Below are 20,077 nucleotides of genomic sequence, written 5' to 3' on the forward strand. Positions count from 1 at the left end.
TATAATGTATAGATAAATCAGTGACCAGCCCCTGTATAATGTATAGATAAATCAGTGACCGGCCCCCTGTATAATGTATAGATAAATCAGTGACCGGCCCCCTGTATAATGTATAGATATATAAGCGGGCCGGGGCCCCTGTATAATGTATAGATATATAAGCGGGCCGGGGCCCCTGTATAATGTATAGATATATAAGCGGGCCGGGGCCCCTGTATAATGTATAGATATATAAGCGGGCCGGGGCCCCTGTATAATGTATAGATAATGTATAAAGCTCCCGTCACTGGTTGTGTCTGAAGAACAGAATAACGTTTATTGTGAAATGAGGCTCTTTGCACTATACTGGGGGCCACGCGGGGCCCCCCGGTCAGCCTCCCGTCCGGTGCGCGGGGCCCCCCGGTCAGCCTCCCGTCCGGCGCGCTCCCGGTTGCCGCGCAGGGTCTGTTGGATGAGGAAGTCGCTCTCCTGCCCCGCGGCCGCCAGCCGGACGTCCAACTCCAAGAGAACGCGATTCTGCGACACGCCGTCCAGCAGCTGCTTCCCCCCGTCCTGCGGAGAACCACGGCGTTACAGGGGGCACTCGCTGTGGGTTGGGGGGCTGGGAGTGAGTTGGGGGGCACGCTCGGTGTGAGTTGGGGGGGCACTCAGTGGTAGTGGAGGGGCCCGGATGTGCGTTGGGGGGCACGCTCGGTGTGAGTTGGGGAGGCACGCTCGGTGTGAGTTGGGGGCACTCAGTGGTAGTGGGGGGGGCCCGCATGTGCGTTGAGGGGGGCACGCTCGGTGTGAGTTGGGGGGGCACGCTCGGTGTGAGTTGGGGGCACTCAGTGGTAGTGGGGGGGGCCCGCATGTGCGTTGAGGGGGGCACGCTCGGTGTGAGTTGGGGGGGCACGCTCGGTGTGAGTTGGGGGCACTCAGTGGTAGTGGTGGGGGGCCGCATGTGCGTGGGGGGGCACGCCCGGTGTGAGTTGGGGGGGTGTTGGACACACGTACCGGGCCGATGCGGTTACAGGAGAGGCTGACGCTCTGCAGAGACGTGTTCTGAGACAGCAGCTGGGAGAGCGCGGCGGCCGTGGGCTCCGACAGCTCGTTGCTGCCGAGGTGGAGCGTCGTCAGGCTGGTGTTGTGCAGGAGAGCGCGGCAGAGAGACTGCGCCCCCTCGTCCCCGATGCGATTGAGCCGCAGGTTGAGGGCGGTGAGAGCGTTGCTGTGAGACAGCGCGTGCGCGAGGGCTTGGGCCCCGCGGTGCCGCACGTTGTTGTTACACAGGTTCAGGGCCCGCAGATGGCCCCGCGCCACCAGCTTGCCGACGGCCCGGGCCCCTCGGTCCGAGATGAGGTTGTGGGAGAGGTCGAGGCGGCTCAGAGATGGGAGATCCAACAAACTCGCGACGAGGACGCGGACCGCCTCGTCCTGCACTCTACTGCGGTGGAGTCTGAAGACCTGAAAGAGAGTGCGAGAGACCGTCACTGAGAGACCACCAGAGACTGCCGCCGAGAGACCATCACTGAGAGACAGCTGCCGAGAGACCACCAGAGACAGCCGCCAAGAGACCGTCACTGAGAGACAGCCGCCGAGAGACCGTCACTGAGAGGCCGCGAGAGATCGTCGCCGAGAGACCATCACTGAGAGACAGCTGCCGAGAGACCACCAGAGACAGCCGCCAAGAGACCGTCACTGAGAGACAGCTGCCGAGAGACCACCAGAGACAGCCGCCAAGAGACCGTCACTGAGAGACAGCTGCCGAGAGACCACCAGAGACAGCCGCCGAGAGACCGTCACTGAGAGGCCGCGAGAGATCGTCGCCGAGAGACCATCACTGAGAGACAGCTGCCGAGAGACCACCAGAGACAGCCGCCAAGAGACCGTCACTGAGAGACAGCTGCCGAGAGACCACCAGAGACAGCCGCCAAGAGACCATCACTGAGAGACAGCCGCCGAGAGACCGTAACTGAGAGGCCGCGAGAGATCGTCGCCGAGAGACCATCACTGAGAGACCACCAGAGACCACCGCTGAGAGACCATCAATGAGAGACCGCCGCCGAGAGACCACCATTGAGAGACCGTGAGAGATCGTCGCCGAGAGACCGGCCAGAGCCCCGCGCTCTCCCACCAGCCTCTAATAATACTCACAATAGACGCCCAGAAGCTGCCGGCCCCCGTCGGCCCACCCAGTCTGTAACGACTCAAACCTTAATCAGTCGTTGGTCTCGTCTTAGATTCAGGAGCCGTATGTCTATCCCATGCATGTTTAATCCCCTCTGCCACCTCTGCTGGGAGGCTGTTCCACTCATCTACCCCTGGAATCAGCTGGAAACGCAGACTGGCCCGGCGTGACCGTTCACCTTGAGGTTTTTCAGCAGTGTGAGCGCCCCGGCGAGATCGCTGCAGTCTCGCTCCGTAAAGCAGAAGAGCTTCCACTCGAAGTTCATGCCGCAGCCCTTGACGCCGTACACCAGGTGAAGCTCCTCCAGGCCGGCCAGGGACGCCGCGATCAGCCGCAGGGAGAAGTGGTCCATGGAAGGCAGCTCCGAGCCGGCGTCACTCCCCGAGTCAGAAGCCTCATCGGTCTCTTCCTCCTTCTTAACCTCGAGCCTCACAGGAGGCAGCAGCTGCTGGATGTCCAGCTTCTTCACGTGGTCCCTGCCACACTCTGCCACCTCCAAGATGGCCCCGGGGCCGGTCAGGTCGGGGATGAAGCACTCGATGAGGTTCTGGAGGTGTCGCTCGAAGAACAGCCTCTTCCAGCTGCCGCCGTGCCGGGAGACGTCGCAGGGGCCCCAGCGCTCGCCGCAGCAGCGCCTCCAGTAGTCGTCGTGGCCGATGAGGCCGGCCGTGACCCGCAGCGGCAGCCCCGGCGAGAGGCCGGACAGAACTTTGGCCCTGTGCTTGGGGAGCAGCTCGTCCACGACGGGGTTCCCTGCGGGCAAACGAGACACGGAGAATGAAAGGAGCCCCGCCGGGCCCCGCACCGCTTACCCCTCACTGCTGCTACAGGGCTGGGATGCTTTGTTTCATTGAAGGGGTGGTGGATAAGGGGAAGAGCCTCCTGGCAGAAGAGGTAGAGGCATGGGATAGGCATATGGCTCCTGCTAGGACCGTATCTGCCCTTTCTGGGTTATTCCTCCCCAGCCCCCATCTGCTCCGGCGCGCGGCGGATACACGGGGGTTATGAATAATTTAGGAGCGTTTCTTCCATCAGTGAAAGGTCCTCGTTACCCGCTGACTGCCTCGGGGGGGGGGGGGGGGCTGTTATATAACGCCGCAGGAATTAACCCTCAAACCATCACACCCTCACTCACTCACACACACACCCCGTCATCCCCCACACACACCACCACTCACACACACACACACACCACCACTCACACCGCCACTCACTCACTCACAGCCCGTCATCCCCCTCACACGCCACCACTCACACACACACCCCGTCATCCCCCACACACACCACCACTCACACACACACACACACCACCACTCACACCGCCACTCACTCACTCACAGCCCGTCATCCCCCTCACACGCCACCACTCACACACACACCCCGTCATCCCCCCCACACACACCCCCACACCACCACTCACACCGCCACTCACTCACACACACACCCCGTCATCCCCCACACACACCACCACTCACACACACACCCCGTCATCCCCCCCACACACACCCCCACACCACCACTCACACCGCCACTCACTCACACACACACCCCGTCATCCCCCACACACACCACCACTCACACACACCCCGTCATCCCCCACACACACCACCACTCACACACACACCCCGTCATCCTCCACACACACCACCACTCACACACACACCCCGTCATCCCCCACACACCACCACTCTGACACACACACACCACCACTCACACCGCCACTCACTCACTCACACACACCCCGTCATCCCCCACACACGCCACCACTCACACACACACCCCGTCATTCCCCCCACACACACCCCCACACCACCACTCACACCGCCACTCACTCACACACACACCCCGTCATCCCCCACACACGCCACCACTCACACACACACCCCGTCATTCCCCCCACACACACCCCCACACCACCACTCACACCGCCACTCACTCACACACACCCGTCATCCCCCACACACACCACCACTCTGACACACCACCACTGATTTCCGGAGCCAAACATCCCCCACATGGGGCAGATTATCTTATCGGGGGTTAATCATCGACTTACGCTCAAAGTTCTTGACAATGTGCTGCAGACAGAGTTCGCTGAGCGGGGCCACGAGGGCCAGAGACCACCCTGGGTCCTCGCTGATGATTCTGCGCATCTTCCTTAGGTCAGTGGTCGGGTTCCTGCCCCTCACAGGCAGCGGCGCCACTGCATCCGAAGACCCCGGCATCGTGAGGATGGGGCAAGACTGGGCTTACAGGTGCATTCCTGGGGGATGAACACATGGGTTAGAGGCCGCGCAGGACCACCTGGGGGTAAATACATGGGTTAGAGGCCGCACAGGACCACCTGGGGGTAAATACATGGGTTAGAGGGGGTGCAGGACCACCTGGGGGTAAATACATGGGTTAGAGGCCGCGCAGGACCACCTGGGGGTAAATACATGGGTTAGAGGCCGCGCAGGACCACCTGGGGGTAAATACATGGATTAGAGGGGGTCCAGGTCCACCTGGGGGTAAATACATGGGTTAGAGGGGGTGAAGGACCACCTTGGGGTAAATACATGGGTTAGAGGGGGTGCAGGACCACCTGGGGGTAAATACATGGGTTAGAGGGGGTGAAGGACCACCTTGGGGTAAATACATGGGTTAGAGGGGGTGCAGGACCACCTGGGGGTAAATACATGGGTTAGAGGGGGTGCAGGACCTCCTGGGTTAAATTCATGGGTTAGAGGAGGTGCAGGACCACCTGGGGGTAAATATATGGGTTAGAGGGGGTGCAGGACCACCTGGGGTTAAACACATAGGTTAGAGGGGAGGGCAGGAGCACCTGGGGAGGGAAGGCACGTGGGATAGAGGGTGCATTGAGTGGGAGCGGGACCACCCATTGGGGAAGGTTAAAGATCCAGCACAACCATAGCAGGGGGTCAGCTGCACCAGGTAGAGGGTAGATGGTGGGGCGGATGGTGGGTAGAGGGTAGATTGGGGGTAGATAGGAGGTAGAGGGTAGATGGTGGGGTGGACTGTGGGTAGAGGGCAGATTGGGGTAGATAGGAGGTTGGGGGTAGATGGGGGGTGGACAGTGGGTAGATTGGGGTAGATAGGAGGTTGGGGGTAGATGGGGGGTGGACAGTGGGTAGATTGGGGTAGATAGGAGGTTGGGGGTAGATGGGGGGTGGACAGTGGGTAGATTGGGGTAGATAGGAGGTTGGGGGTAGATGGGGGGTGGACAGTGGGTAGATTGGGGTAGATAGGAGGTTGGGGGTAGATGGGGGGTGGACAGTGGGTAGATTGGGGTAGATAGGAGGTTGGGGGTAGATGGGGGGTGGACAGTGGGTAGATTGGGGTAGATAGGAGGTTGGGGGTAGATGGGGGGTGGACAGTGGGTAGATTGGGGTAGATAGGAGGTTGGGGGTAGATGGGGGGTGGACAGTGGGTAGATGGGGTAGATAGGAGGTTGGGGGTAGATGGGGGGTGGACAGTGGGTAGATTGGGGTAGATAGGAGGTTGGGGGTAGATGGGGGGTGGACAGTGGGTAGATTGGGGTAGATAGGAGGTTGGGGGTAGATGGGGGGTGGACAGTGGGTAGATTGGGGTAGATAGGAGGTTGGGGTAGATGGGGGGTGGACAGTGGGTAGATGGGGTAGATAGGAGGTTGGGGGTAGATGGGGGGTGGACAGTGGGTAGATTGGGGTACATAGGAGGTTGGGGTAGATGGGGGTGGACAGTGGGTAGATTGGGGTAGATAGGAGGTTGGGGGTTATACCTGACTGTGTCTGCTGGGGCCAACGGGGGCCGCGGGCTTTTCGGTGAACCCCACCGCGGTGTGGCCCCTGTACCCCGCGTCACATGGCCACCTCTGACTCTGTAACCTTTGGGGTCCCTCTACTCCGCCCATTACATGTCTGGCCCCTGTGGCCCCCGGTACTTGCGTGGCCCCTTTACCCCGTTACCTGTCTCCACGGCTCCAGTGGCGGCTGCTACCGTTTCCACAGCAACCAAATAAGCGGCGGGTTCCCATGGAGACAAACGGGAGAAGCTGCCTTTGATTGGTAGTGAATCCGTCTCCGCCCTTTCCTCGCCCTCAGCCAATCACTTTATCAAAGCCCAGTGAGGGGATAGTTACGGAGGCTACCCCGCTGGCTGAGTGTGATGGGATTGGCAGGGTCTGTGCTTGCGCAGCCCTATTCACATACTATTATACAGAGAGCGCGTATTTTATACTGCCGATACATTAACCGGTAATAACCGGCGTGCACAGAGCAGCCCACGACCGATAGACAGGCGGGACGCGGCCGGGGAGGGGGTCCCGGTTATCTTCTGCTTTAGATATGTTTGTCAGATGTTACCATGGTAACACTGAAGTATAATTACCAGCATTTCATGACAACTCCATTACGTTTATGCAAAGTGTGGATATTTGCGGTGTTGGCCCCCGCAGTCCACCCTGGGAGTTTATCGGGTTCTGGGGTCTGTGTTTGCGGATTGGGATTCACCATTAAGCTGTGGGGAGTTTGCTGGCCGTGGACCCGAAGGGTCGATGTTTTGTTCCCCGAGCCACTTAGTTATGAATCTTACGGCTGCTGCTCCATCACGCTGGAAAAGGCATCGGTCGTCGGCAAAGCGCTCCTGGATGGTTGGGAGAAGTTGAAGGATGCGTTGGTTCTTCTTCCCTCTCCCTTAGCTGAGAAGCCGCTCCACACATGGACGGTCTGGGGATGCTTTGCGGTTGGCGCGACGGTCCGACCCGGCCCCGACAGCCGGAACCAGCCCCGACAGCCGGAACCAGCCCCGACAGCCGGAACCAGCCCCGACGGCAGCGCTCCACTCGTCTTCTCCGGATAACAATCGGAAATGAGATTCACCAGAGAAGAAGGGCCCATCCTGCCCTACAGCACCACGGCGTATGACAGCGCCACAGAATCAATAACGGAGACAGACATTTATCTATACATTATACAGGGGCCGGTCACTGATTTATCTATACATTATACAGGGGGCCAGTCACTGATTTATCTATACATTATACAGGGGCCGGTCACTGATTTATCTATACATTATACAGGGGGCCGGTCACTGATTTATCTATACATTATACAGGGGGCCGGTCACTGATTTATCTATACATTATACAGGGGCCGGTCACTGATTTATCTATACATTATACAGGGGCCGGTCACTGATTTATCTATACATTATACAGGGGCCGGTCACTGATTTATCTATACATTATACAGGGGGCCGGTCACTGATTTATCTATACATTATACAGGGGGCCGGTCACTGATTTATCTATACATTATACAGGGGGCCCGTCACTGATTTATCTATACATTATACAGGGGGCCGGTCACTGATTTATCTATACATTATACAGGGGCCGGCTCGCTGATTTATCTATACATTATAGTGGGGCCGGTCACTGATTTATCTATACATTATACAGGGGGCCGGTCACTGATTTATCTATACATTATAGTGGGGCCGGTCACTGATTTATCTATACATTATACAGGGGGCCGGTCACTGATTTATCTATACATTATACAGGGGGTCGGTCACTGATTTATCTATACATTATACAGGGGGCTGGCTCGCCGGTTTATCTATACATTATACAGGGGGCCGGCTCGCTGATTCATCTATACTTTATACAGGGGGCCGGCTCGCCGATTTATCTATACATTATACAGGGGGCCGGCTCGCCGATTTATCTATACTTTATACAGGGGGCCGGCTCGCTTATTTATCTATACATTAAATCTACACGTGTCCTGTTACTTCCGACGCTGGTGTCTTGGTCATGCCCAGCAGCGCCATCCATCTGGAGGCCCCCCCAGAGGGTCGCCGCGCTCCGGGAGTAAAGCACCGAGTAGTCTATGGTTATAAAACCAGCATCTGTGTTTATTCCAACCATTAAAAATATTACCCACGCTATACACCCCCCGAGGTCAGTATACGATGCTCCGGTACCCCTCTATGCAGTCCACAGATCGCACTTCAAATTAGCGACCCCCACATCATTAGCATTTGCATTGTTACAGAGTACATTCCCGGCCCTGAGAGGATATAAAATAAAAATAGTGATTAAAATAGCGAAGCGAGGCCTTTCCTGCAGCGGCTGCTCCGCCAGGCCCCGCGAGGGGGGGGGCAGCGCCAGGCCCCGCGAGGGGGGGGGCAGCGCCAGGCCCCGCGAGGGGGGGGGGGGCAGCGCCAGGCCCCGCGAGGGGGGGGGGCAGCGCCAGGCCCCGCGAGGGGGGGGGGGCAGCGCCAGGCCCCGCGAGGGGGGGGGGCAGCGCCCCCCTGTGGAGTCCTCCACACCAGCAGGTAAAAGTCTCAGTTCTGAAAGCCTTTGACGGTTAGCGGCGCCTGGAACCAGACGAAGTCCGTGCCGCCCGGGGCCAGGGTTTGGGCTTCGCTGCAGGACAGCCGCACGGTCAGCGCGCGCCCCCGGCTCGGCACCTTGAAATTGAGCTTTGGGCGAAACCAGTCCGTTCCGCAGTCCCTGTGCGCCAGCACCATTACTACGAGGCTCATGAGGGACGTGGAGCGCAGGTCGCTGAAGGGGTCCGCCACGAAGAGGGAGCGGAAGATCTGCCGGAGACACGGCCGGGCGCTCAGGCTCTGCTCCCCGTTCCCCACCTGCACCCCCTCCATGTCTATCTCATACATCTCCTTGGGGTTCATGGGGCTGCCTCCCAGCAGGAGCAGGACCCGCGGCACCGGCGTCAGGGTGAACAGGGATTCCAGCTGCGTCAGTAACTCCTCCAGGTCAGACATGGCGCGCTGGCACTGCCGGGAGTCTGTAGCCTCTGCCCGGCCGCATCTCCGCACCGCGTCGTCACCGGCCTGCGAACGCGAGAGGATAGGAAATAACACCCGGAAGAGACAGGCACCGCGGGGAACCAGGCGGCACATGGAGGGATTCCGGCTTGTGAAGGGAGAAAGGGGGGGTAAATGCACAGCGGAGACGGGGGGTAGTTGGGGGAGCGGAGACGGGGGAGTATATGGGCGAGCGGAGACAGGGGGTAGGGGGGCGAGCGGAGACGGGGGGGTAGGGGGCGAGCGGAGACGGGGGGTAGGGGGGCGAGCGGAGACGGGGGGTAGGGGGGCGAGCGGAGACGGGGGGTAGGGGGGCGAGCGGAGACGGGGGGGTAGGGAGGCGAGCTGAGACGGGGGTGTAGGGGGCGAGCGGAGACGGGGGTAGGGGGGCGAGCGGAGACGGGGGTAGGGGGGCGAGCGGAGACGGGGGGGTCGGGGGGCGAGCGGAGACGGGGGGGTCGGGGGGCGGAGACGGGGGCGGGCGGTCGAGTGGAGACAGGGGTACGGGAATGGGACTCACCGGTTGCTTTTTGGTGAATAGCACGAGCTGCTCGTATGGCAGGGGGAGCTGGAAGCGCTGGTGCAGGATGTGTTTGAGGAGCTCGCATGTGAAGCGGTAACAGCTCTCCCGGGTCACAAGTCCAGGAAACACAACCGAGATGGCGCGCTCGTCGGGGGCGCACTGCGGGTGGCCGCGGGGTCTCCTGGGGGGTACGTCTGGCTCGGGCCTCTCCATTCTCTGTAAGGGGAGACAGAGACTCAATAACAACCCTGGGGGGGGGGTCGCTGCGTCAAGAAAACAACCCGGACCGGATCTTACGATCGCAGTTCTGCCCCAGACCGTAGCGGCTGGGATCGTGTCGGGGGATCGTGTCGGGGGATCGTGTCGGGGCGTCGCGGAGCAGCAGGCACTAAAAAAGCAAAATTTATACGGAACCTTTTCTAGCAGTTATGAACCCAAAAATGCGCCCAAACACCGGCCTACATCTCAACGTAATGCCTGGTACTCGGTACTATTATCTACTGCGAATTCCATCCACAGCAGGCGGATCTGCCCCAACTCCGCAGCACAACCGGCAGAAAAACCCCACCCCGGGGTACTTTCACCAAACACCCGACTATCCCTACCAGAGCCAACACTTGCCCCTAATACCCCTATACCCACCTGCTCCCCAACGCTCAAACACTCATAGTTACCCCTGTACCCACCTGCCCCAGTCACCCCCCTAATAGTTACCCCTGTACCCACCTGCCCCAGTCACCCCCCTAATAGTTACCCCTGTACCCACCTGCCCCAGTCACCCCCCTAATAGTTACCCCTGTACCCACCTGCTCCCCAATATTTACCCCACATACACAGCAGCCGCTGACACCCCTCATCATATTTACCCTAATATCCGCCTGCCCCGGTCACTGCCCCCGTGATGTTTAACCCTATACCCGCCTACCCCACTCACTGCCCCAGTGATGTTTAACCCTATATCCGCCTGCCCCAGTTACCGGGTGATTGTTTCTGTAACTCACTTCAGCGACCGAAGTCGAGGATCCCGGGGAACCCGAATTCAAACCATCAGCGTCACTTCCGCTTCCCGTCTTAATGACGTATACGAAGCCAGGTGCTGTCACTGCGACCCGCCCACTTCCCCTACAATCCCGTGATACCCGTTAGCGCCTGTTGCACCCGGCAGCCATCTTTGGTTTGGGCAGAATGCCCTGATGATCGGGATGCGGCTGATCAATTATACATACCGGTGTCTGCTTCGTTTGTTTAATCCCTCTTTAGGTTTTAAACCTCTGGTGCCCCTCTCTCCTTGACTGATGCCCCCTCTACTCCCCTGATGCCCCCCTTGAAACCCCTCTCTCCTCCTCTGATGCCTCTCTCCTCCCCTGATGCCCTTCCCTCCTCCCCTGATGCCCTCTCTCACCCCCATACCCCTCTCCCCTTCCCTGATACGTGTCTATCCTCCTCTGGTGCCCCTCTATCCTCTCTGATACCCCCTTCCCTTTTACCCCTCTCCCCTGATGCCCCTCTCCCCCACCCCTGATGCCCCTCTCCTCTTGGAGGTGAGAATGTTTGCTGGGTATGAGGGGATCGCAGGGTTCTACAGCCCTAAAGTTCCCGATAATGTGTATAGAAACAGCAGGAAATGACTTTATGAATTAAACGGGGTAATTAAAACTCATTATTCTTCTTCTAAATGCCCCACCCCCATCCACGCCTCTAACCACACCCCCTAGCAGCGCTCTGTATGATGATGAGCTGCTGGAGGGCCATCCCTGGGAACTTCTGGGCTCCGCCTACCCAGACCCTTCTTTTGCGGGACGCAGCCAGGACTGCCCACTGATGTTGGTGGGCGGTCCCGTGATGTCGGTGGGCCCTCCCGTGGGATGTCCCGCTGATGTCAATGGGCGTTCCCGCTGATGTCTGGGGCGTTCCCGTTGACGTCGGGTGTATTTCCGCTGACGACAAAGGAAGAGATTCTTTACAGTGAGGACAATAAAGGTACGGAATCCACTGCCAAGGGAGGCGGTAATCCAATACATCCGATGCCTTCAACAGGCTCTGGATATTTTCTTAGAAAGGCAGGACACACAGGGATATAAATAGAATAACATTAATATTTTAGAGCTTCTCGATCCAACGGGAAATCCCATCGCCTCTTGGAATTTCCCCCCCCCTGATGGCAGAAGTCACTTAATTAGGGTTTTTTTGCCGCCTTTTGGATCAAGAATAGGAAGGTTGGGTAGAAGGGTAACTATGTTACTATGTATTTAAAGGGAAAATGGGCAGGGAGTGGGGGTGTCAAGACCTGGCTATACCCGGAGAGTTCCCAGGTATGGCCATTCCATGGATCCACTACCCTCTCAGTAAAGTAATACTTCCTCACTTTACTTTCGCCCCTCTGATGTATGTAATTTACGGGTGTTTTTTCACCCCACTGCGCCATCTTTTAGGGGACAGCTTCATGTTAGCGCACCCGGTGATGGCCTGCGGAGTCCTGCGCCAGTCCTGCTTCCAGCCACGCGTGGAGGTTGGTGACGGGAAAGCGTGTTATGAAATCTGTGAACGTGTTATATGACCTGGGCTATAAATAGCCGTGTCCGTGTTACCGATCTCCTGTGTACACGGCCAGCCGCGTCTCCCTGGGGCCCACCCCAGCACATACATCTAAACATGTGTGACTGCACCAGAAGCAGGGGGTTACATGTAAAAACGGTCTTATCACCATAGCAACCAGTGGAATATGCCATTGGTTGCTATGACAATGAGACCAGATCTCAGCCTTTGCACCAGAATAACTTCATAGATTGTTAATTATTTATACGCTGATCGTCCCCTGGACACCGGCCTGCAGATTGCTAGCTCTTGGGCCGCCCGCACACAGCGTATTATATCTGTTTCTATATATCTCCTTCTCGCCGTCGCCGTTTAGCGGGCCGTGCCCTTTGTCTCCAGACACGTGACTCGCTGTAATCAGCGGATGATGTCATTTGGGATTTTTCTGCCGATTACTCCGAGTTTCATCACATTCACTCTGACCAAAACATGTATCCGCATTACAGCCCCATAGCTGCCAAGAGTCTCCACTCCATCAGTCCAGTCCCCAGTGAGGGGGGGGGTTAAACTGTATTTTTTGAAGTTTCATTTTCTATTTTTTTTTTAATATTATTATCGCAAAACAGCTTCAGCCAACAGCCCGGCGCACGCAGGTTTCACAAACCAGGGGTTTTACAGCTGAAAATACCCCAAAACGTAGCTTTCGGCGAACAAGATAGAATCAGACGGAGTTTTACTTTACTGAGAGGGTGGTAGGTAAGTGGAGCAGACTCCCAGCAGAAGTGGTAGAGGGTAATACAGTGAGGGGATTAAACATGCATGGGATAGACATACGGCTCCTGAATCTAAGACGAGACCAACGACTGATTAAGGTTTGAGTCTTTACAGCAGGAGAGACGGGCGACGGGACGGCTGAGGGGCAGGTTCTGAATGGGTTACCCCAATAACCTGCTAATAATCACATAATCTGTTCAGGGCGGGTGTCCCAGATGGGGTAGCTCCGGTCACTAATACCCCCCCCCCCCCGGGGTGTATAGTATTTATTAACTGTTTTAATTCCTTTATAGGTGCATCCGGCAGGACCGGATCCTTTCTGTACCTCCTCATGTTGCTGGGTCTGTGTGGTGTGGTACTGGGTGGCTCATGCACTGTTGCTGGGGCATTTGTCTGGGTTTTTCCCCTTCCCGACAGGGTTAGTTGAGTAGGGCAGGGACTGAGCCCCCACACCCTGTGACATCGCTGACCTTGCAAAGACTACAGCTCCCAGCATGCTCTGCCGCTGATGCAATAGGGAAAGGGGCGGGGACAGATGGTTTACACGCGGCTGCTACAGGCGGAGTTTTGAAAGTGACGTGGATTTCGGTCTCTTTTACCAAGCTTAGTAGGCGGGGCATAAACAATGTCGTAGTATTGGACGGGCATAGCGGTAGGCGGGGTTATTTCGCCAAACATTTTGAGCTGTCAGCGATCAGATGTTTTCTGTTGATCTGGGCGTGGCCCGCGTAGCACTGCATACTGCTGATTGGTTGCGGATGACGGCCGGTGGGTGCGGTGCTTGTAGGATTGCGTTCTGCTGATTGGTTTCCGGGGTGACCGGTAGGCGTGGCTCGGCCTGGCTATTTGGCCGGATCCTCGCTGTCACCTCAGAATTGTGCCCGGGGGGAGCAGTAGAGAGAATAGGCGCGCACCGCAGGTGCCTGATGCCCGCGCTGGGCGTTCCGTGCCAGGCAGGAGGAGCAGGCCGCAGGGCCGGAGGGGGAATGGAACCGCGAGTGTTTGAGTTGTTCGGACCGACGGGAGGGAGCGCGGGAGCTCGGGGCAAAGCAGCCGCCAAGGGGAAGAAAACGGGGAAAGGCCGAGGCCGGACCAAGAGCAACAACCCGCCCTACCTACCCCCCGAGGTGAGAACCTGCTCCTTCCCCGGGTAATAATAACAAAGCCCAGCCCCTTTCCCGGTGGTGGGGGGTAATAACAACAAAGCCCAGCCCCTTTCCCGGTGGTGGTGGGGGGGTAATAACAACAAAGCCCAGCCCCTTTCCCGGTGGTGGGGGGTTAATAACAACACAGCCTGGCCCCTTTCCTGCTGGTGGTGGGGGTAATAACAACAAAGCCCTGCCCCTTACCTGGGAAGGGGGGTAATAACAACACAGCCCGGCCCCTTTCCCGGTGGTGGTGGGGGTAATAACAACACAGCCCGGCCCCTTTCCCGGTGGTGGTGGGGGTAATAACAACACAGCCCGGCCCCTTTCCCGGTGGTGGTGGGGGTAATAACAACACAGCCCGGCCCCTTTCCTGGGAGAAGGGTGGGTAATAACAACAAAGCCGGGGGTATTTCTAGACCCGCTGCCCCTGTAGGAGTGGGAGCTGGGGGTATTTCTAGACCCGCTGCCCCTGTAGGAGTGGGAGCTGGGGGTATTTCTAGACCCTCTGCCCCCTGTTGGGGAGGGAGCTGGGGGTATTTCTAGACCCGCTGCCCCTGTAGGAGTGGGAGCTGGGGGTATTTCTAGACCCGCTGCCCCCCCGTAGTAGTGGGAGCTGGGGGTATGCTCCTCCCTCCAGTGCGTGCCCCGACGCTCCGCGTGGTACGGCCCACACCTTGTCCTGGCTTAACCCTTGGATTACTGACTTTTGTGCTAGTGGCATTAACCCCTGTGCTGCTGTTTCTTGCCCCGCTAATACCCCTGTTCTGTGCTTTGTTTCAGGCAGAGGATGGAAACATCGAGTATAAGGTGAGTGCAGCCCTGCCGCGGTCTCCCCTCGTCTGCCCCCGGGGCCGCGGTCTGCCCCCGGGGCTGCGGTCTCCCCGCGTCTGCCCCCAGCGCTGGGCGGCGGCGCCTGGCACAGTGGCCGGTTCTGAGCCTGCGCCGTTCTCTCCCCGCAGCTGAAGCTGGTTAACCCCTCGCAGTACCGCTTCGAGCACCTGGTGACGCAGATGAAGTGGCGGCTGCAGGAGGGCCGTGGCGAGGCCGTCTACCAGATCGGCGTGGAGGATAACGGGCTGCTGGTGGGACTGTCCGAGGAGGAGATGAGAGCGTCGATGCTCACCCTGCACCGCATGGCAGAGAAGTACGGAGCGCACGAGGTGTACGCCCCCCAGTATAGATCTCGCCCCCCCCCCGGGGCAGCTCGATGTCACGGGGCGAGGTGGGGTATTTAAGGCTCTGCGCCCCAGCTTAAGGCTCTTGAATGCTCTGCAGCTCCCCGCGTGCTCCAGGCCCAGGGATTTGCCAGCTCCCTCTGTGCTTCTCCCGCTCACTCCTTGTTGCCCTGCAGGGTCGGGGCAGATCTCACCGTCCTGCGTGAACGGGAGGTGGACTACGACAGCGGCAGCCCCAGGAAAATCACGGAGGTCCTGATCCGGAAAGTGCCGGATAATCAGCAGGTAATGGCCACGGAAACTGGACCGGTACCGGCTGGGGGGGGGGTCTGGCGATCGCTGCAGGCGTCGCCTCCGGGTCCGTCGCGCATTACGCTCTATTAGTGGGCTGGAAGGGGGGGGTTGAGGAAAGTGGGCTCCCGGGGCAGACGTGGTGTGGGGTACGAGCCGCTCCGTGACTCACGGGGAACGTCTTTGTGTCCTTGCAGTTCCTGGATCTGCGGGTTGCGGTTCTGGGGAACGTGGACTCCGGAAAGTCCACCCTGCTGGGTGTTCTGACCCAGGGGGAGCTGGACAACGGCCGTGGCCGCGCGCGCCTCAACCTCTTCCGCCACCTCCACGAGATCCAGTCCGGCCGCACGTCCAGCATCAGCTTCGAGATCCTGGGCTTCAACAGCAAGGGGGAGGTGAGGGGGGGGCACGAGTTATATGGGGCATACGGGGGGGTGCAGGGGGGATTTGGGGCAGATGAGAGGGGGTGTCGGAGGGAGATTGAAAACTGGGGGGCAGGAGGTGGGCAGATGGATGGCTGCTTGGAGCTGACAGGCAGGGGAAGGAGGGCTGTGGATGGGAGTGATGGGGGTTGTGTATGTGGGAGATGCTATAGAGAAGATGGAGTAATGACACTGAGGAGTTTCCCTCCCCGGGGGAGGGGTTGGGTGTCCTGTAGTCAGAGGGCCGTGGCCGGGCCGTGGGTGACCCGTGTCCTCTCCTGGGGCAGGTGGTGAATTACAGCGAGTCTCGCACGGCGGAGCAGATCTGTGAAAGTGCCTCCAAAATGATCACGTTCATAGACCTCGCCGGACATCACAAGTACCTGAAGACCACCATCTTCGGCCTCACCAGTTACTGCCCGGACTTCGCCATGCTGGTGGTGAGCGCCAACACGGGGATCGGTGAGTGTCCTGCCGCGGGGCACATCGGGTGAGGGATGGGGCTGTTTCCTTGGTTGGCTTGGGGTGACCCCCTCAGGCTCTTTGGGTTGGCTGGCTTTGGGGCGACCCCCTCTGGCTGTCGGGGTAAGCTTTGGGTTGACCCCATTAGGTTGATAACTGCGGCCGTCTCTTTTCCTGACCTGCTGTCTCTTTGCTTCCTCGCTGCAGCCGGCACGACGCGGGAACATCTGGGTCTCGCCATGGCGCTGAAGGTCCCTTTCTTCCTCGTGGTTAGTAAAGTGGATCTTTGTTCAGCATCCACCGTGGAGCGGACACTCAGACAGCTGGAGCGGACACTCAAGCAGCCCGGGTGTAATAAGTTGCCCTTCATGGTGCGTTCGGACGATGACGCGGTGACTGCGGCGCAGCAGTTTGCACAGTCTCCAAAGTAAGGGAGCGTTGTGGCGCGCCTCGTGCATCTCGTAGCGTGGGGGGTATACCGGGGGTCTCACGGCAGTCTGTCTCTCTCCGTAGCATTACCCCGATATTTGCCCTCTCCAGCGTGTCGGGGGAGTCTCTGGACCTCCTGAAGGTCTTCCTGAATATCCTGCCCCCCCTGACTAACAGCCGCGAGCAGGAGGAGCTCATGCAGCAGCTGCCGGAGTTCCAGGTTCGTGCCGCCTAGGGTCCCTTTATAGACGGGGGAGGGGGAGACTCGGGCTCAAGGGGGTCTCACGGCTGCAAATCCTGTCTCTTTGCAGGTTGATGAAATCTACACGGTGCCCGAGGTGGGGACGGTGGTGGGAGGAACGCTGTACAGGTGGGAGTCTTCGGGGTGGGCACGGGGCATCGGAGCGGCAGCGGGTGCTCACCAGGGTGGGAACGAGGCATTGGAGCGGCAGCGGGTGATGACTGGAGGGGGTAGGGGCATTGGAGTGGCAGCAGGCGCTGACCGGGAGTGTTATCCCCTACAGCGGGGTGTGTAAGGAAGGAGAGCACCTGATGGTCGGCCCTACGGACGGGGGGCTCTTCCTGCCCCTGAAGGTCTGCAGTATTCAGAGGAATCGCTCTGCGTGCCGAGTGCTGCGGGCCGGTCAAGCTGCAACGCTGGCCCTGGGTGCCTTTGACCGATCACTCCTGCGAAAGGTGAGGATGTCAGTCTCTCCTGCGGGTCACACGGTGCTATTTGCCCCATAATAAGTATTTATTACTCCAGGGGGTTGCAGTCTTAAGTGCTCTCTCTCTACACTACTTCAGGGCAGTATGGAGACTGTGTGCTTTATCTGTAGAGCAGTCTCTCTGCACCGAGCAGTCTCTCCCCCGAGAGCGCCCTCTTTCGCTCGTCCTCGTCCTGGGCGCCCTCTCTCGCTCGTCCTCATTCTGGGCGCCCTCTCTCTCTCGCTCGTCCTCGTCCTGGGCGCCCTCTCTCCCTCTCGCTCGTCCTGGGCGCCCTCTCTCCCTCTCGCTCGTCCTGGGCGCCCTCTCTCGCTCGTCCTGGGCGCCCTCTCTCGCTCGTCCTGGGCGCCCTCTCTCGCTCGTCCTGGGCGCCCTCTCTCGCTCGTCCTGGGCGCCCTCTCTCGCTCGTCCTCGTCCTGAGTGTGGTGTCTCTGCAGGGCATGGTGCTGGTCGGGCCGGAGATGATGCCCACGGTGTGCTGGGTGTTTGAGGCAGAGATCGTGCTTCTGTTTCATGCCACGTCCTGCCGGCGCGGGGTTCAGGTGACGGTGCACGTGGGGAACGTCCGACAGACCGCGGTCCTGGAGCACATACACGGCAAGGTGAGATGAGCCGACTCTCCTCTGACTCTCCTCTCCCCCTCCTCTGACTCTCCTCTCCCCCTCCTCTGACTCTCCTCTCCCCCTGCAGGACGAGCTGCGGACGGGGGAGAAAGCTCTGCTGCGCTTCCGCTTCATTAAGCACCCGGAGTACCTGAAGCCCGGAACCAAACTGCTCTTCAGAGAAGGTTTAACTAAAGGCATCGGCCACGTGTGCAGCTTACAGGCCATCAGAACTGACACAGGGCCACTCTGACACCGGCCCCGGGGGCCGAGGGGTAAATCTACCCTCCACACCGAACCACCAGCCATGGACAGTGTCGCCCGGGGGACGCAGGGACGTTCCGCATTTATGCATTAAACTGGCCCCCGGAGCAATAGTTTTACCAAAATTTTAGGGTCTCCCCCACTTTTTATTTAAGAAAATACCCCCCCCGGCGACATGTTTTACTGAGAGAGGCCCCCCACGGATCTCTGAATGCCCCCAAAACCAGCACCCCCTCTTGGGGTATGTGGGGGGGGGGATTCCTTCGGCCCCCGTGGATGGATGAGACGCCGCAGGGCTGATCGTTTTGTCTCCATTTTATTGTTTGGACTCTTCTGCGGGTCGGGGGTTATTAAGCGAGGTATAATTGCCCCCCTGGGGCAGAGAAGTCTCGGCTCGTGGGCTCTGTATAGCGGTGCGGAGTATGCAGGGAGAGCTGCCCTTAGACGTGACCCAAGAATCCGACCCACGTGGGCCAGGGGTTTGTGTTTTGAAAAGAGACCCGGTCAGGGCTGGGGGGCCCGGGGCGGGGGGGGGTCACTGACGGCCGGTTTTATTGGGTGGGTTTCTGTATATTTTGTGCGTTTTTAGATTTTCTGCACGTGGACAGAATAAAGCGTTTTACTGAGTTTCTCCGTGTCGGGTGGCTCCGTGGCCCTGCGCCGCCACTTGTATACACGGTTCTGGTTATTGAAGCTCGGTAGATGTTGGGGGCCGTGGCCGGACCGTCGTCCGAAAACAAACATGGAAGTAAACCCACAGAACGGGTAAAAAAAAAAAAAAGGCTGCCTTCTGCTGCTGAATGACCCTGAGTGTGAGTGGAGCGAATGGGTAAGCGGGGGTGTGTGTAAAGCGAGTGGAGCATGGGGGTGTGTGTAAAGCGAATGGAGGGAATGAGTGGGTGGGTGGGGGTGCGAGTGGAGCGAATGGGTGAGTGGGGGTGCGAATGGCTGAGTGGGGGTGCGAGTGGGCGTCGGACAACAAAATTTCAGAATTTACAAATTGCCGGCGTTTTCCTTGGAAACGAAAGAAAAAAATCCATCCGAATGTTTTTTGGCCCCGTTTCCTCCGATCCGATGATTATTAGTCACAATACGTAAAAAATCTATACTAACAGAGTGTTTTTGGCGCTTTCATGGAATTTTGGTACGCAGGAGATCCCGCGTCTGGGCAGCGAACCCCCCCCCCGCGTGTTTTATACGTTCCCTCGTATTATACATTTTTTATACTGGATCGAGGGGTTTGGGATTTCTTTACTTTCTGCCATTTTTTTTTCCTGCTTTTCTTTGCGGATCGGGATCGTTTTGGGGATCTCTCGTATACGTTTTGGATGCCAGTGATGTCACGACGACATCACCACGCTGTGGGACAGAAGCATGGAGGTTGGGGGCAGAAGGCCACAGCGGAGGGGTGGAGAGCGGTAGGGCGGAGAGCGGTAGGGGTGGAGAGCGGCAGGGGGGAGGGGCATTCATCCCCAGGGCGGATCGTCATTTTTCCGTCCTTTTCGTCCGATTCCACGAAAGCCTCGAGTTTCAAATAACGGAAATTCTAATAAACAGATTTACAGAAAAGAAGAATTTATATTTTCATTTATTTTTTAATCCGAGAGTAAAAAGTTAGGAGATCCACTTTACAAAGTTTTCTTGGGGGTTTCGTTACCACCTCTGCTCGTTCACGGATCTCACACCCATCAGTCACTTCTAAAAGAAACCCCTTCCTCTGGATTTAATGCCCGCGAAGCACCT

General features: G+C 58.4%; 3 protein-coding genes and 1 long non-coding RNA gene across 4 annotated transcripts; 2 read left to right on the forward strand and 2 right to left on the reverse strand.

The window, feature by feature from the left end:
- Window positions 1–296: 296 nt before the first annotated feature.
- Window positions 297–4,421, reverse strand: TCTE1 (t-complex-associated-testis-expressed 1). Its single transcript, XM_053460170.1, has 4 exons — window positions 4,224–4,421; window positions 2,346–2,920; window positions 994–1,443; window positions 297–552 (listed from the first exon to the last, which is right to left on the reverse strand). Exons 1-4 carry the CDS (start codon window positions 4,390–4,392, stop codon window positions 316–318), a joined length of 1,431 nt encoding a protein of 476 aa, XP_053316145.1. The 5' UTR covers window positions 4,393–4,421; the 3' UTR covers window positions 297–315.
- A 4,043-nt stretch (window positions 4,422–8,464) lies between these two features.
- MAD2L1BP (MAD2L1 binding protein) lies at window positions 8,465–10,569 on the reverse strand. The gene is made up of 3 exons (XM_053460585.1): window positions 10,508–10,569; window positions 9,504–9,722; window positions 8,465–9,010 (listed from the first exon to the last, which is right to left on the reverse strand). The coding sequence occupies exons 2-3, from the start codon at window positions 9,717–9,719 to the stop codon at window positions 8,498–8,500; spliced, it is 729 nt and encodes a 242-aa protein (XP_053316560.1). The 5' UTR covers window positions 9,720–9,722; window positions 10,508–10,569; the 3' UTR covers window positions 8,465–8,497.
- Window positions 10,570–13,643: 3,074 nt separating this feature from the next.
- On the forward strand, window positions 13,644–18,494 carry GTPBP2 (GTP binding protein 2). The gene is made up of 12 exons (XM_053459617.1): window positions 13,644–13,942; window positions 14,744–14,770; window positions 14,923–15,107; window positions 15,315–15,423; window positions 15,627–15,824; window positions 16,139–16,313; window positions 16,521–16,740; window positions 16,827–16,962; window positions 17,054–17,112; window positions 17,267–17,438; window positions 17,906–18,070; window positions 18,159–18,494. The coding sequence occupies exons 1-12, from the start codon at window positions 13,742–13,744 to the stop codon at window positions 18,321–18,323; spliced, it is 1,812 nt and encodes a 603-aa protein (XP_053315592.1). The 5' UTR covers window positions 13,644–13,741; the 3' UTR covers window positions 18,324–18,494.
- Window positions 18,495–18,583: 89 nt separating this feature from the next.
- Window positions 18,584–18,963, forward strand: LOC128483567 (uncharacterized). Its single transcript, XR_008351086.1, has 2 exons — window positions 18,584–18,802; window positions 18,833–18,963. It is a non-coding gene; the product is annotated as an uncharacterized LOC128483567 (long non-coding RNA).
- Window positions 18,964–20,077: the final 1,114 nt, after the last annotated feature.

The sequence above is a fragment of the Spea bombifrons genome, chromosome 3 (genome assembly GCF_027358695.1).
Source record: "Spea bombifrons isolate aSpeBom1 chromosome 3, aSpeBom1.2.pri, whole genome shotgun sequence".
Lineage (NCBI taxonomy): Eukaryota > Metazoa > Chordata > Amphibia > Anura > Pelobatidae > Spea > Spea bombifrons.